Source organism: Vitis vinifera, chromosome 2, assembly GCF_030704535.1.
Source record: "Vitis vinifera cultivar Pinot Noir 40024 chromosome 2, ASM3070453v1".
In the NCBI taxonomy this organism is placed as follows: Eukaryota; Viridiplantae; Streptophyta; class Magnoliopsida; order Vitales; family Vitaceae; genus Vitis; species Vitis vinifera.
This window is the reverse complement of record NC_081806.1, coordinates 7,500,209-7,517,066: the sequence shown is the minus strand read 5'-3', so window position 1 is coordinate 7,517,066 and position 16,858 is coordinate 7,500,209. Positions and strand designations below refer to the sequence as shown.

Sequence of the window (16,858 nt, the reverse complement as noted above, 5' to 3'; positions counted from 1 at the left end):
ATATTTGAGCATAATTGTGAAATTATAAAAATGTTTAAGAGGCCATTTTCTTGTATAGTGCTAAAAGTCATACAAAAGCTCAGCTAAGATATGAAAATCTCAATCCCACTAAAAAAAAAGGCTGGATGCATTCCTTGGCTATTATTTTCATTTTGAGGTGGAACCTCCACCTTTTGGACAAGTTACAGTTCCACTCTTTGGTTGGTTGAGATATGAGTGTCATGTTTTTCATGTTTTGACGGGGCAAAGTCGTGTTTGGGGTGGCAACTTTTCCAATTCTTAAGGAGTTCATATATATGATAAGCAGTTCATATATACTTGATATTTATTTTATTTGTATATGCCATGTAATGATCGATGTTTAAGCATATGTATACATGCTGAGTAACTTATTTGAGAAAAGCCATGTTGAAAACAACTATATGATAATTTATTTGAACAAAAAGTTATGACATCCCTTGTATATCTTCACTGCTTTCTAAGTGAATAAGAATGGTTAATATAAATGAAAATAACCTTTTAACCATTCGTATTACAACCAATGTTTTAAAAGGCTTTCAAGGCCTATGCCTCAAGGCTTGCCTCAAGTTGAGGCATCAGGAAACAACCTTGCAGCTTTAGCCTCCACACAGGGTATTTGAGGTTTAAGCCTCACCTTGCTGAGATGCATAACCTTGAGGCTGTTGAGGCTTAAGTCTCAGATATTTGTGGCTTTTTTATGTGGATTGTTGGGTTTTTGCTTTTAAAGGACAGATACTTCGCTCGTGGAGTTGCTGTTGCAACAGGATTTGCTGCTAGAGTTGTTGTGTCACCTTTTTCTTTTCTTTCTTTTTATAAAAAAACAATAGTGTACTAGAAATCGTTAAGGCAAGTACATGAGAAAGATGAGGAGTCCATAGATTTACATAAGTTTATTAAAAAATTGGAGATTGAACCTTCTCTAGTATACTAATAACACCTCTATTGCTATACATCCATATGGAACCATATGAGAATATTCAATATAAAACCTCTCATCATTCTATAAGGATTAATACATCTCCTTCGAATAGAAATAGAAACAAATCATCTCTTCTCACTATCCAAACCCTTACAACGTATACACCGGATGCCAATCAAGCTGAACAACATTGAGAGGAATGCCCTTAAACGCCATGATGCAAGAAGCCTAGAAAGAGGAATAGAAATGAATTAAATCCCATAGTATCTTTGAAGTCCTCCACTTATCCTTGAAGATCCTAGTATTTCTTCCCCTCTACACAAATCCATATCGGCATGAGACAAGCATTTTGCCATAGGATTTTGCCTCTGATGGAGCTCCCCAAACCCCAATATGAGATGGTCATCATATGATTCATGTCACTTATGCTTCTAGGAGGGCTCCAATCCATGTTGTGCCACCTTACTGCCACTGCTTTGATAAAATTTGAAACTGTACCACTGCAATTGGCAGATGAAGAAGGAGAATGGGTAAATTGACGTTGATAAAGAGGCTAATGGAGGAAATAAATAAGACAATGATTCCTTAATAGTTATATTGATGGTGATATTAAAGAGTGAAAGACTAATTTGATGGGGTCATGACTCATGGGAGAGTGGATTTCGGAAGAGAGGAGGAACTAAATTAAAAACTATTATCACAAACAAATCTTATGGTTTACTTGTTGCTCTGTTTTTATGTGTGCATGTGTGTTTTTATTTATTTTTTAAATTGAGGTTTGCGCCTCCTTTTGCCTCAAAGCTTTACATCTTGCCTTATTTGAGTAAAACACCTAAAGACTACCTTTAGCCTTTTAAAACTCTAAGTACAACCACCATGAAGGAGGATGGAGGATAAAGGAAAGCTCTTTACTTCATGATAATTCCAGCAATCTTGTTGCCAATTATCATGCCTACTGTTGGATGAGGCCAAATATTCCTGTATATCATGAACTAAATATCTTAATTGTTGACTAGCAGTCAACTTGGACTTTTGAGCTGTTGGTTAACTTAAATATTTTGACTAACAATTGATGTGCTCGTATTGGTGATGATCATGATCCTTGTGCATGCTTGTGTTCTCTATGTCTCATAATTAAATGCATTATTTTTCATCTAGTACATTTGACCACTGAAGTCATTAGACCACTTTGACCATTTCCTTTTGTGCCTTGAAATGGGCCTGAAGAGAGTACTGTTATCTAGGTATAATATGACGAGATCGAGCCACAAACAATACAAATTGCAAAAGGGGTTTTGTTGGTGTCCATTCTCCCTAGTAAGATCAAAACTTTACACTGCAAAGAGAGTATGTGTTGAATCCTTTACCTCTTTGATTTAAGAAAGACAAAGCTAAATTTGCCATTGTGTTAAATCTTTTCCTTTGAAATCAATCTCACTCTTTACCCCCCTAGAATGGATTCCAAGCTCTACCATTATGGAAGACAATTGGCAAAGTGCTATCTAGTGACAGTGACAGTAATTATGGCACTTATATTCCCAAAACTTCTTTTTTGTAGTTATCAATTTAAATCATTATGACACCTTAACTGTGCCGCCTTTTCCTTTTGTACATGTGAAAGGTCTTCTTGCCTTCCCTTTGTACTTAAGAAGTCAAAAAGGATTCTTTTTCCCTAGTTTGCATTGTATCAGCACTGAGAGTGTCACTATTCTGTAGCAGCTCCGTTTTCATCCTTTGATTCTTTGGGTACTATATGATTGTTAAAGGGCTGCATGCCTTGGCCCAAGGTGCAGACCTAATTGTGGTCTCTCATCTAGCCTTTCAATGAAGTGCCTTTAACTAGGAGCTACCTTACGTGAAGGCATGCATCTCGATTAAAACAAATATGTTCACCCTGTCTAGGTTTTTTTCCCATAACTCATACTAGATGATGTCATTTTGGCCCCTTTTTTTTCTGGAAAAGAGAGAAAAATATAAAAATGACAGGCAACAGCAGTCTTTTGTCTTCTCCTAAAATCCTCAACTGAAACCACAAACACTCAATCTCCTTGCTTCAAAGCATTTGAGGGCTTTAGAAGAAGGAAGGTGACTTTCAACTTGAACATGTGACTGCACTGTTGGGTATTCGTTCATTAGTTTCTAGTGATTTATTTTAATTAATTTTGTTATTTTGAGTTTATTACTGTTTGGTGATTTTTGACTTTATTGTTGTTTGCTTGATTAATTTCCTGAAGATACAAGCATTATCTGTTTCCTCTGATTATGAGTTTCCTATGGCCCTAAGGGCCTAATTAGTGAAATGGAACTTTTGTTTGGCTTATTTATTATTATCCTTGGAAGTTCTAATCATATACTGAAGTTTTTTTTGTAGAGAAAGAAAAGATAGATGTGACCTTATGTTCAAATTTCTGAAGTGCCATGGGCTGAAATATTGAAAATATTACACTATGTTTTTTTGGGCAATTTTTTTTGGTATATTGATAATTTCCTTTTTCTGAATTATAGAAAAGCACCTAGTGAAAATAGGGCACAGCCAGTACATAGGATATGTAAAAGTACACCTATAGGCACAAAGAAAGAAAAATTTACTAAGGCCAAACATGATCAACCCAAATAATGAAATCTAGACATATAAATTTTATTTAACAGTAAGATGGAAATTGAAGGTTGAAGTAAGGATTTGGGAGTCAGGGAGACATCTGGCTGATATGCTGGCCTAAACATATGTATATATATATATGGTCTAGAAATATGACTATTTGTGCATATATGAGATTTATGAAGATGAATCTCTAAGATATACATAAAGAAAGAGAATTAGTATTAATTGCAATTAAGCCTATCAAAAAAAAAGAAGTATTAATTGCAATTAAAGTAGAATTAATATTACTTGGAATTAAACTAGATTAGTATTTGTTGGAGTTAAATTTAGAGTAGCTAATTAGGTTATAGGAGAATTACAATTAGAGTCATAATAGTTTATTAGAATACTAGTAAACTTTGGATTTCATAGAGAAACATATGAATAAGGTTAATTGATGGAAACCAAAATATGAATTGATTGATGATTAATAATATTAAGTTTTTTTTTTTCCAAGAGTTGCAATCCTCAATGTTAAGACTCCATTGATTTTCCTTTAAGTGAGACTCTTAGAAGGTCTTAGTGAGATTCTAAGGTTTCTATCTCTTCTTCTTCATATCTTCTTTCTTTATATTTTTTATTTTATTTTTCTTTACCATAAACTTTATCCCTTATTCCTCTCTTTAAACCCTAAAAGTAAAAACCCTAGCCCGCCCATTTGATTGTAGACAACCATCCGAGGGTTGTTCTACATCAGTTTTGGTATCAAAGCAGAAATTCTTCGTTTGAAGGCATATGTAATGAGGAGTAGAGCAACATATGCAATCATGATTGAAGGTTACAACTTTTCTTATGCAACTGTCTGTGAACATACCAAGACTAAATGAAAAGGAGGATTAGCGACGTAATAGCATCTTTTGAACTCGTGTTGCTTGCCAAGGAAGACTATGTACTATGATTATTGATGGAGGTAGTAGTTCTAACTTAGCTTCAGAGGAACTTATTGAGAAGCTTAATCTAAAGACAAAAGAGCATCCATATCCCTATTAAATAGCATTGGTAAATGATATATCTATTTTGGTGAGTTCTCATTGCCTAATGACATTTAATTTTAGTAATAATTTTGAGTTATCAGTATGATGTGATGTCTCACCAAAGAAAGTTGCCCATATTATGCTTGGAAGCCGTGGATTTTTTATGAAAACATCCAACATGATGGATATAAGAACGGTTACACACTTCTGCACAATGGGTGTAAGAAAATCCTTCGTCTAATGAAGGAAATTCCACCACGTAAGCAACTAGAGGAAAAATAGTATCCTTGAAACTAGAAGAGCCATCAAATACTTCCATTAAGAAGAGATTCGAAGTTACTAGTAAAGAGGAAGAAATCGTCAATTATGAATCTAGAATGCAAGAAATGATGGAACCAATCATTTAACCTATAGGAGAGCTTAAAGAAGTCGTAAAAGCTTCAAAAGAACTGGTGCTTGCCTTTTCAAGGCAAAACATTATCATGATTGGTGGCAAACATGAACAATCTTATGATATAGTAAGAATTGCTGAAATTTCTTTTGAATATAAGGAATTCAAGAATCTTATTCTTCTACAAGACAGTTTGAAAGAAGAGTATGGAATGCAACTCTCCACAAGCTTGTTGATGACACGTGATTATTTCGAGAATTATCAACTTGTTTTGCAATATAAGAAAGTTTTTCAACTTTCTTATATTGTAAAACAAGTTGATAATATAAGAAAGTTTGATGGAGTGACTTTCGGCCGATCAGCCTGTTAGGGGGTTTGTACAAGCTTTTGGCTAAGGTGTTGGCAAATAGGCTGAAGAAGGTCCTAGGAAGGGTGGTTTCTTTGGACCAAAATGCGTTTGTGAAGGGGAGACAAATATTGGATGCTTCGCTTATAGCTAACGAGGTGATTGATACTTGGCAAAAACGTAAGGAGAAAGGGTTGATTTGTAAACTGGACATTGAAAAAGCCTATGACAGCATAAGTTGGGATTTTCTTATGAAGATTCTGCGTAAATTGGGCTTTGGGGCTAGGTGGATGGAGTGGATTTGGTGGTGTATTTCAACTGCCAAATTCTCTGTTCTTGTTAATGGAGTGCCGGCAGGCTTCTTCTCAAGCACCAAGGGGTTGCGTCAGGGAGACCCCCTTTCTCCTTATCTTTTTGTCTTGGGTATGGAAGTGCTTAGTGCACTTTTAAGAAGGGCTGCTGTCGGGGGTTTCTTTTCAGGCTGCAGGTTTTGGGGGAGGGGCAGGATGGAGCTAAATATCTCTCATTTGCTTTTTGCGGATGACACAATTATTTTTTGTGAAGCAAGGAAAGAAAACATGACTTTTCTAAGCTGGATTCTTGCTTGGTTCGAGGCTGCGTCTGGGTTAAGGATAAATCTAGCCAAAAGTGAGTTAATTCCAGTTGGCGAAGTGGAAGAGATTGAGGAGATGGCCGTGGAGCTAGGTTGTAGGGTGGGGTCTTTGCCCAATGTGTATTTGGGGCTGCCATTAGGGGCTCCTCACAAGGCTTCCTCGATGTGGGATGGGGTGGAGGAGAAAATGAGGAGAAGATTAGCCTTGTGGAAAAGACAATATATTTCCAAAGGCGGGAGGGTTACCCTCATTAAGAGCACGCTGGCCAGCATGCCGATCTACCAATTGTCCCTATTTCAAATGCCCAAGATGGTGGCAAGAAGGCTCGAAAAGCTCCAAAGAGACTTTCTTTGGGGAGGGGGAAGCTTGGAAAGGAAAGTTCACTTAATTAATTGGGAGGTGGTGTGTGCTCAAAAGGAGAAGGGGGGTCTTGGCATTAGGAGGATTGCCCTTTTGAATAAGGTTTTGCTGGGAAAATGGTTATGGAGGTTTGCCTTTGAAGAAGATAAGCTTTGGAAGAAGGTGATTATGGAGAAGTTTGGTCAAGAGGGCCTTGGTTGGAGGACTAATGAGGCTCGTGGGACGTTTGGAGTGGGAGTTTGGAAGGAGATTCTGAAGGAAGCTGATTGGTGTTGGGATAATATAGAGTTCAAGGTGGGTAAAGGGACCAAAGTTAGGTTCTGGACTGACCATTGGTGCGGCAATGCAGCGCTGTCCCAAACTTTCCCCCTTTTATTCGAATTGGCAGCTCATAGGAATGCAACGGTTAACGAAGTATGGGACCCTAGCTTTGGCCAAGGAAGTTGGAACATCAGTTTCTCTAGAGGCTTTAATGATTGGGAGGTGGATTTGGTAGGTAATTTGCTGTATATGCTAAGGGACTACAAAATTTCTTTAGAGGAGGATTCGGTTCTCTGGAAAGGTGGGGGATGTGGCATCTTTAGGGTTAAGGAGGCTTACAATCTGCTGGTTGCTTCAAATGATATTGTATTTCCGAATAAGGGCATTTGGGTGGACAAGGTCCCAACTAAAGTTGTGTTTTTTGCTTGGGAGGCCACGTGGGGAAAGGTCCTAACCTTGGATAGGCTTCAAAAAAGGGGGTGGCAGTTCCCTAACCGATGTTTTTTGTGTGGGTGTGAAGAAGAAACTGTAAATCACATTCTTCTACATTGTACAGTGGTCCGGGTTCTTTGGGAGATTGTCCTAGCCTTGTTTGGCATTCAATGGGTGTTTCCAGAAACGATTAAAGACATGCTTTTCAGTTGGAGGGGTTCTTTTGTGGGGAAAAAAAGGAAAAAGATTTGGACTTCCATCCCGTTGTGTATTTTTTGGACGGTTTGGAAGGAAATGAATAGATTAGCTTTTAGGGGGTGATTTTTATCTATACAGAAACTCAAAAATTCTTTTGTATGTAATCTGTGGAGTTGGGCTAGGGTGTATATTGGAGAGGAGTCCTCTTCACTCTTAGGTTTTCTAGACTGGCTCGCGTCCACTTGAGGGTAGGTATGGTTGTGGGCTTCTTCTGGTTTTTGGGTTGGGCTGCCTTGTATACGTCCTATATGCTGTGTGGCTTTTTGCCTTTTTAATATAATATCTGCTTACTTATCAAAAAAAAAAAATATATAAGAAAGTTTGATATTTGTGTGTTTGCCAATCAAAAAAAAAAAATATAAGAAAGTTTTTCAAAGTTTGATATTTGTCTTGCATGAAATTAAACAAGTTCAAGTGATCTTGAGATCTTGTCTTATTGTGGTAAAGAGTTGACAAAGAAAGATGGGTGGAAGGCATTGCTCGAGATTTCAATTAACGGTGGAAAATCACTAAAACTCCAGGTCGAGGTTTTTTTTTTCAAGTCGGAGGGAATCGATGAGGATGAATCTCTAAGATATACATCAAGAAATAGAATTAGTATTAGTTGCAATTAAAGTAGGATTAATATTACTTAAAATTAAATTAGGATTAATATTTGTGGGAGTTAAATTTGGAATAACTAATTAAGCTATAGGAGAATTAGAATTAGATTCATAATATGTTACTAGAATCCTAGTAGATTTTAGATTTCTTAGAGAAACTTATAAATAAGGATAATTGATGTAAACCAAAATATGAATTGATTGATGACTAATAATATTAAGTTTTGTTTTTTTTTTTTTTTTTTTCCGATTGTCGCAATTCCCAATGGTGAGACTCCATTGGTTTTCTTCTAGGTGAGAGTCCTAGAAGGCCTTAGTGGGACTCTAAGGTTCTATCTCTTCTTCTTTGTATCTTCTTTCTCTACATTTTTTATTTCATTTTTCTCTATCATAAATTTATACCTTGTTCCTCTCCTTAAACCCTAAAAGTAAAAACCCTAGCCTACTATTTGATTGTAGGCAACCATCCTAGGGTCGTCCTACATCAAAGATCTTGTTGATAGATTTCGAAAAGCCAAAAAGTGTTGAAATGTCCACAACATGTTGGAGAAGAACTGAATAAACACATGTATTCCAAATAGAAAAAAAAAAAAAAAAAGGTAAAAGAAAAAGAAAAGAATGAAGATGAGTTTGAAGTTGAAGAAGATGAAGAACATGAGGAGATTTATGGTAAGGGATTTGTGTGGGAGTGCTCCAATTGGTGGTGGCCAAGGAGGCAAGAAGGCATTACAGATTCGTATTTCGTTCTCAATTCCATGGAAGTTGTGCAAAACTGGAAAGATGGGAATGCTAGGGTTACTTAAAAGAAAATGTGGCTCACACAAAAAAAGTGTATTATCTATGTTTTCATGTAATCTTGAGTCTATTTTCAAGTATGGTATGGTATGAAAGCAACAACTTACCATGAGGCTACGGTTACTTAAAAGAAATGTGACTCTGTAGTGAGAAATCGATGAAGGATTGTCCAGTGGAATAGAGAATAAATAGGTGTTCAATTAGATCATATTATGATTCTTTGAATTTGGGAGATGCATTCACCATTCCATCTAAGCTAATTTGGAATCTTAAGACACCTTCAAAAGTTGGTTTCTTTGTTTGGGAGGCAACATCGAGAAAATTCTTACCATGGATAATCTCATGAGAAAGGGATGGAAGCTGGTCAATAGGTGTTGTCTCTATAAACATGATTTTGAGTCCATAAATCCTATTCTCATCCATTATGAATAGATTTTTGAGCTATGAGTCTTGCTGCTAGGGCTGGATGTTTTGTTTTTCCCTTTTTCTCTAGGCACCGATAATATACGTTGTGTGCACATGTTTGTGCTCCTATTTTCATGGTTTCCTTTTCCAATGCGCTCTATTTTTTCCTATATCTATGTGCGCATGTTTGTGCTCCTGTTTTGATGGTTGCCTTTTCTAATGTGCTTCTACTTTTTCCTCTTTATATATATGTATGTATGCATGCATGCATGTGTATAAAAGATGTTCATTTGTCGCAAATGAATGGATTGACAAAAAGGAGAATTTTAATAAATTGTTTGGTGAATTGTTCAAATGTTTGTGGAGTCTATTGGTGCTCCCTCTGTTATTAAGACAAGAAAGAATGTTCAGTCGCTTGATAAATGGGTGGAGCACATTGATGAAGCAAATTTAGTGAGTAAGAATGGATAGTCACTAGAGTGGAGCACAAAATTAGTATTTATTTGTCAGTAATATCAGATTGGGAGGATGCTGGTATTGTTGAAATTTGGCATTCAAAGTTAGGTTTTTTAATTTAGGAAAGTGTTTTAGGAATAAAAAAGGAGAGATCATTTAGGATGATTCAGTTTCCTAATTTTAGGAGAGAATCAAGCTAGATTGATATTTTCTTATTCAGTCATTTGTGTATATATATATGTGTATGGTGTGTACCTAAAAAATCAATAAAAGGAATTCAGAAATTCTTCATGGTATCAGAGCCAGTTTTCTGAAACCCTAATCCCTTCTGGCCACCTCTTATTCAGGCCATCATTCATTCCGGCCAAATTTCTCAATCCGACCATCTCTCTCTCTGGCCATCTCTCATTCCGGTCATCAGTCCCTGTTCTCAGAGCCAAGGGAGAAAACGTTTTCCGGTCGGTCGAATCGTCGTCAGAAAACATTCACCGCCGGCAACTTTTCCGGCGAACTTTCCGGCAAACTTTTCCAGCGATGGTTTTTTCTACACCGCAAGGACTGCCTGGAGGAGATCTCCAGTTTTTCCCAAAGCACCGGAGCCAGAAAACCATCCACGCGCCGGCCACGCGCGTTTTCCGACCGGCGACTGCATCTCACGCACCGGCGCGTGAGCCACTTTCCGGCGACGCGCTTCCTCCTCCAGGCTCGCCTGACGCCGACCAGCCACCCTTCTTACCTGTTTCTGCCATCCGAGCCCTGCACGTGCCACTTTTGGGGTTCTTTTGCCTCCGCGGGCCCTCTGATCAGTTTTTCCGGCGTCCTCCGGCTATTTTTTCTCAACTCCAATCCCTGCACGTGCCTTGGGAAGTGTTCTTCTACCTTTCCGGTCCATGACAAAATACGGAATGGCATCATCACAAGTATCCAGCGTCACGTCACCAGAATCAGGGGGCAGATCTGAAATTCCAAACCTTGGTGGCAGTGATTCCTCTCCTATTCTCATCACAGGACACAAATTAAATGGCCATAACTATTTGCAGTGGTCACAATCTGTGTTGCTGTTCATTTGCGGTAAAGGAAAGGATGAGTACCTCACTGGAGAAGCAGCCATGCCAGAAACTACAGAACCAGGTTTCAGGAAGTGGAAGATTGAAAACAGCATGATCATGTCATGGCTTATCAATTCCATGAACAATGACATAGGTGAAAATTTTTTGTTGTTTAGGACTGCAAAGGACATCTGGGATGCAGCCAAAGAAACTTACTCAAGTTCTGAAAATACTTCAGAACTTTTTTAGGTTGAATCAGCCTTATATGACTTCCGCCAAGGAGAGCAGTCAGTTCCTCAGTATTACAACACACTCACAAGGTATTGGCAGCAACTTGACTTATTCGAGACTCACTCATGGAAATGTTCGGATGATGCAGCAACATACAGGAAAATTGTGGAACAAAAGAGACTGTTCAAGTTTTTCCTAGGACTAAACAGGGAATTGGATGATGTTAGAGGCCGAATCATGGGCATTAAACCCCTTCCAACTCTCAGGGAGGCTTTTTCAGAGGTTAGGCGTGAAGAAAGTAGAAAGAAAGTGATGATGGGATCCAAAGAGCAACCTGCCCCAACATTGGATGCCTCTGCCCTTACTACTCGGTCATTTAATAGTAGTGGTGGAGATCGTCAGAAACGGGATAGGCCTTAGTGTGATTATTGTAAGAAACCAGGCCATTATAAGGAGGCTTGCTAGAAGCTTCATGGCAAACCGGCTGATTGGAAACCAAAGCCACGGTCTGACAGAGATGGCAGAGCACACGTGGTTGCCAACTCTGAGAGCACATCTGTTCCCGAGCTGAGTCCATTCAACAAAGAGCAGATGGAGATGCTACAGAAACTATTAAGCCAAGTTGGCAGTGGCAGTACTACCGGGATAGCCCTCACTGCTAATCGAGGAGGAATGAAGCCGTGGATAGTGGACACAAGTGCTTCTAATCACATGATAGGAGATGCTGCCATTCTTCAAAATTACAAGCCAAGTAATGGTCATTCATCCGTCCATATTGCTGATGGTTCAAAGTCAAAAATTGTCGGGACAGGTTCTATAAAACTTACTAAAGACTTATATCTTGACTCTGTCCTCCATGTTCCAAACTTGGATTGTAATCTTTTGTCCATTAGCAAATTGGCCCGTGATCTCCAATGTGTTACTAAATTCTATCCAAACTCGTGTGTTTTTCAGGACTTGAAATCGGGGAAGATGATTGGCAGTGTTGAACTGTGTTCCGGGCTCTACCTCCTCTCATGTGGCCAATTCTCAAACAAAGTCTCTCAAGCAAGTTGCGTACAGTCTCAGAGTATGATAGAGTCTTTCAATTCTGTGTCAAATTCTAAGGTCAATAAAGATAGTGAGATTATAATGTTACACTATTGCCTTGGTCATCCTAGCTTTGTTTACCTTGCAAAATTGTTTCCCAAATTATTTATCAATAAAAATCCAGCATCTTATCACTGTGAAATTTGTCAGTTTGCAAAGCATACTCGAACAGTATATCCTCAAATCCCATACAAACCTTCGACTGTTTTTTCTCTAGTACATAGTGATGTGTGAGGTCCCTCTCGGATAAAAAATATTTCTGGCACTCGATGGTTTGTGACATTCGTTGATAATCATACACGGGTAACATGGGTTTTCCTTATGAAAGAAAAGTCAGAGGTCAGGCACATTTTTCAAACCTTCAATCTTATGGTTCAAAATCAATTCAATTCCAAAATTCAAGTCCTCAAGTCAGATAATGCAAAGGAATACTTTACTAGTAGTCTTAGTACTTATCTTCAAAATCACGGCATTATCCACATAAGTTCTTGCGTTGACACCCCACAACAAAATGGGGTGGCTGAACGCAAGAATAGACATCTCTTGGAGGTTGCCCGATGCCTTATGTTTTCCTCTAATGTTCCAAACTATTTCTGGGGGGAAGCTATTCTCACAGCTACCTATTTGATTAACCGTATGCCATCCAGAGTGCTTACCTTTCAATCCCCACGTCAACTTTTCTTAAAACAATTTCCTCACACCCGTGCAGCCTCTTCTGATTTACCACTCAAAGTATTTGGTTGCACGACATTCGGTCATGTGTATCCTCAAAATCGTAGCAAATTTGATCCTCGAGCCAATAAGTGCATTTTCCTAGGGTATTCTCCAACCCAAAAAGGGTACAAATGCTATTCTCCAACCAACAAAAGATTTTACACCACCATGGACGTCTCTTTCTTTGAACATGTCTTCTTCTATCCCAAATCTCATGTTTAGGGGGAGAGCATGAATGAACATCAAGTTTGGGAGTCTCTTCTTGAGGGTGTACCTTTTTTTCACTCAGAGTCACCAAATCCTTCCCAATTCGCGCCCACTGAGTTGTCCATACCCATGCCGTCATCAGTCCAGCCAGCCCAGCACACAAATGTTCCTTCTCCCGTGACCATCCAGTCTCCCATGCCTATTCAACCTATAGCCCCACAACTTGCTAATGAGAACTTACAAGTTTACATCAGGAGGAGGAAAAGACAGGAATTAGAGCACGGATCACAGTCAACATGTGGCTAATATATTGACTCCAAGTCAAGTCTTCCTGAAGAGAACATAGGTGAGGATAGGGCTGGAGAGGTGTTAATTCCCAGCATTGATGATTCTACTCTGCCGATTGCATTGAGGAAGGGTGTTAGGAGATGTACAAATCATCCAATTGGGAATTATGTTACGTATGAAGGGCTATCACCATCTTACAGAGCATTTGCTACTTCTCTTGATGATACTCAGGTTCCCAACACAATACAAGAGACATTCAAAATTTCAGAATGGAAGAAGGCAGTACAAGATGAGATTGATGCACTTGAGAAGAATGAGACGTGGACTATCACAAATTTGCCGGTTGGGAAGAGGCCCGTGGGGTGCAAGTGGATTTTCACCATAAAATACAAAGCAGATGGATCAGTCGAGAGATTCAAGGCTCGTTTGGTAGCTAGAGGGTTTACACAATCCTATAGGATAGACTATCAGGAGACTTTTGCTCCTGTTGCAAAACTGAACACTATCAGGATTCTTCTCTCATTGGCTGTCAATCAAGATTGGTGCTTGCAACAACTGGACATAAAAAATGTGTTTCTAAATGGTGACCTAGAAGAGGAAGTCTACATGGAAATACCACCTGGTTTCGAAGAAAGTATGGCAAAGAATCAGGTTTGCAAACTCTAAAAATCCTTGTACGGCCTTAAACAATCTCCCCGAGCCTGGTTTGATAGATTCAGAAAAGCAGTCCTGAAGGTGGGCTACAAACAAAGTCAGGCTGATCATACTCTATTTGTCAAGAAATCTCATGCCGGGAAAATGGCCATACTGATAGTCTATGTCGATGATATTATTCTATCTGGGAATGATATGGAGGAATTACAGAAGTTGAAGAAGTATTTGTCAGAAGAGTTTGAAGTTAAAGACCTTGGAAATTTGAAATATTTCCTTGGTATGGAAGTGGCTAGATCAAGGACGGGAATTGTAGTCTCTCAAAGAAAATACATACTCGATCTTCTTAAGGAGACCGGTATGCTTGGATGCAAACCAATTGATACTCCTATGGATAGTCAGAAGAAACTTGGTATCGAGAAAGAAAGTACACCGGTAGACAGGGGGAGATATCAGCGGCTTGTCGGGCGCTTGATTTATCTCTCACACACTCGGCCAGGTATTGGCTTTGCAGTGAGTGCTGTAAGTCAATTCATGCACAGCCCCACTGAGGAACACATGGAAGCAGTCTACAGGATTCTTAGATATTTAAAAATGACACCAGGGAAAGGTCTATTCTTTAGAAAGACAGAAAACCGTGACACTGAAGTATACTCAGATGCGGATTGGGCAGGAAACATCATTGACAGGCGGTCCACTTCTGGATATTGTTCTTTTGTCTGGGGAAATCTTGTTACCTGGAGGAGTAAGAAGCAATCAGTTGTAGCCAGAAGTAGTACAGAAGCTGAGTACAGAGCTCTTGCACAGGGAATGTGTGAAGGGATTTGGATAAAAAGGGTTCTTAGTGAACTGGGACAAACGAGTTCATCTCCAATTCTGATGATGTGTGATAATCAGGCAGCTATAAGCATAGCAAAGAACCCCGTGCATCATGACAGGACCAAGCATGTTGAGATTGACAGACACTTCATCACAGAGAAGGTGACTAGTGAGACGGTTAAATTGAACTATGTTCCTACCAAGCACCAAACCGTAGACATCCTCACCAAAGCTTTACCTAGGCCTAACTTCGAAGACTTAACTTGCAAGCTAGGATTATATGATATATATTCTCCAACTTGAGGGGGAGTGTTGAAATTTGGCATTCAAAGTTAGGTTTTTTAATTTAGGAAAGTGTTTTAGGAATAAAAAATGAGAGATCATTTAGGATGATTCAGTTTCCTAATTTTAGGAGAGAATGAAGCTAGATTGATATTTTCTTATTCAGTCATTTGTGTATATATATGTGTATGGTGTATACCTAAAAAATCAATAAAAGGAATTTAGAAATTCTTCAGGTATTAAAATGACCAAAATTATTTTTGACAAACAAAGCTGTTATAAACTGCTTTATGTTCTCTGTTATGTGGCTTTGTCTTTTTGTGCCTGTTGTATACGTCCTGTGTACTCTAGTGTACTCTTTCTTTTGCTGAATATATACATCTTTTATTGCCTATCAAAAAAATGAAAAAAGGATTGAAGCAGTTATAAACTCTTAGGTTATTCTTTATATCCAAGTTTGAATGGAAAAATTCTGGGCTTAAGAAGTGTCTAGTTGCATTCAAAAAGTGGAGTTGAAGTTCCCACCTCTGGTCAATTTCCAACAGGTCTGCTAGTATGCATATGATCCAAAACAATTATTATTTGAAGTCATGATAGATTGTCTACAGTCACTATATCCTTTTTCTTTTGGGAATTGTTCTCCCATTGTACTATTCTCTTCCTCAATGATGGAAGTTTAAGGATTCCATTGAAGAAAAGATAAGGGTTCTAACTTTGGCTAGTTCATTCTATAATAATTTTCCCGTTCATATTATTTATTTATTTTTAACTTTTGTATTGTTTATTCTCATTTATTTATCTGAGAATTCAGAGGTTATATGTTAACTGCAGCTGGAAGTTTGTGGTTATCATGACTTGCAATATGATATATAAGAGATATAACTGGAGCCATTAAGACCTAAAACTCAATTGGTAGGCTCTCCTAATACAAAGTAAAAACTTGAGAAGCAGTGTATTTGAATCCATGAAGGGTTTCTCTTTCAATTTCATAATTCAGGAACTCAGTAAATATCCTATTAGCCAGTTAGCATTAGATAGGTCCAAACTCAGCATCTGGATAGGTATAAACTGTAAGTCCATATAGAGATTTTATTTTGTCTTTTGCCTATTATATTTCCTGTTAATTTGTTTTTTTTTGTTTTTATCAGAAAAAAGAAGTGTATTAATTAAGTATAAAGATTTTGTGAGAGGGATGAGGAATCCTTCCCACAAATATACAAACCTGATCTAAACCATTAAAAACCTCCAATATACAAGGAGATTTGTACAAAAAGATAGATTACAAAAGAATGTACAAGGGAAACCTCTCTTGAAAAAATAACTAGGCTCCTCTCAATGGTGGCCCGACCCTAGTGGTATACATACTGTTAGCCAATTAAGCTAAATGATGTTCAAAGGAATGCCTTTAAAATCATCATTACAAGAGGTCCACAAAGAAGTAAAGAAATGAAATAAATCTCATAAAGGAATGCCATTAAGCAACCTTGTTTATTATTTTTACTACTACTACTACTAACACTATTATTACTACTACTACTACTACAACTATTATTATTATTCTTGTTATTATTGTTACTATTATTATTATTATTATTGTTAGTATTTGTTTTAAGTGTTCTATATTATAATTGCAGTTTTGAAAGCAAATGCAACTTTTCCGGACAGGACGCCATCTTCAAGCTCCCCTTTGTTTGACCAGCAGTCAACTGAAGTATCTCCCTCAGGGTAAGTTGTAAGAGTATCTTATCCAGATGTACATCTAGAATTCAAATCTTCTGTCACATTTTTCTGAATACATTTTATGGCATAGAAATCAAAGGAACTGTTCTTCCCTAAAAATTTCATTCTCCACGTGTCTTAAGTCTTTTCCCCCCTTCTGAATGACTAATGCTTGGAGATTGGCCTAGTAGAGATTTGTCTATTTACACACATGACAATATATGAATATCGAGTTTCTAAATTCACAGGATTTAATGATTTAATGTTTTTTTACGAGCAAAACTGGTTTCAAAATAAAATTCCAAGTTCTCACCTTCTTGTTTCTGTTGGATCC

At 37.9% G+C, this 16,858-nt stretch overlaps 1 protein-coding gene across 1 annotated transcript in view; it reads left to right on the top strand.

The window, feature by feature from the left end:
- The window catches only part of LOC100243688 (uncharacterized), a 39,669-nt gene that overhangs the window by 21,419 nt on the left and 1,392 nt on the right, over positions 1 to 16,858 (top strand). The window contains exon 3 of the mRNA XM_002279608.5: positions 16,440 to 16,530. Coding sequence (XP_002279644.2) covers positions 16,440 to 16,530 — 91 coding nt within the window. The remainder of the gene's footprint in view (positions 1 to 16,439; positions 16,531 to 16,858) is intronic.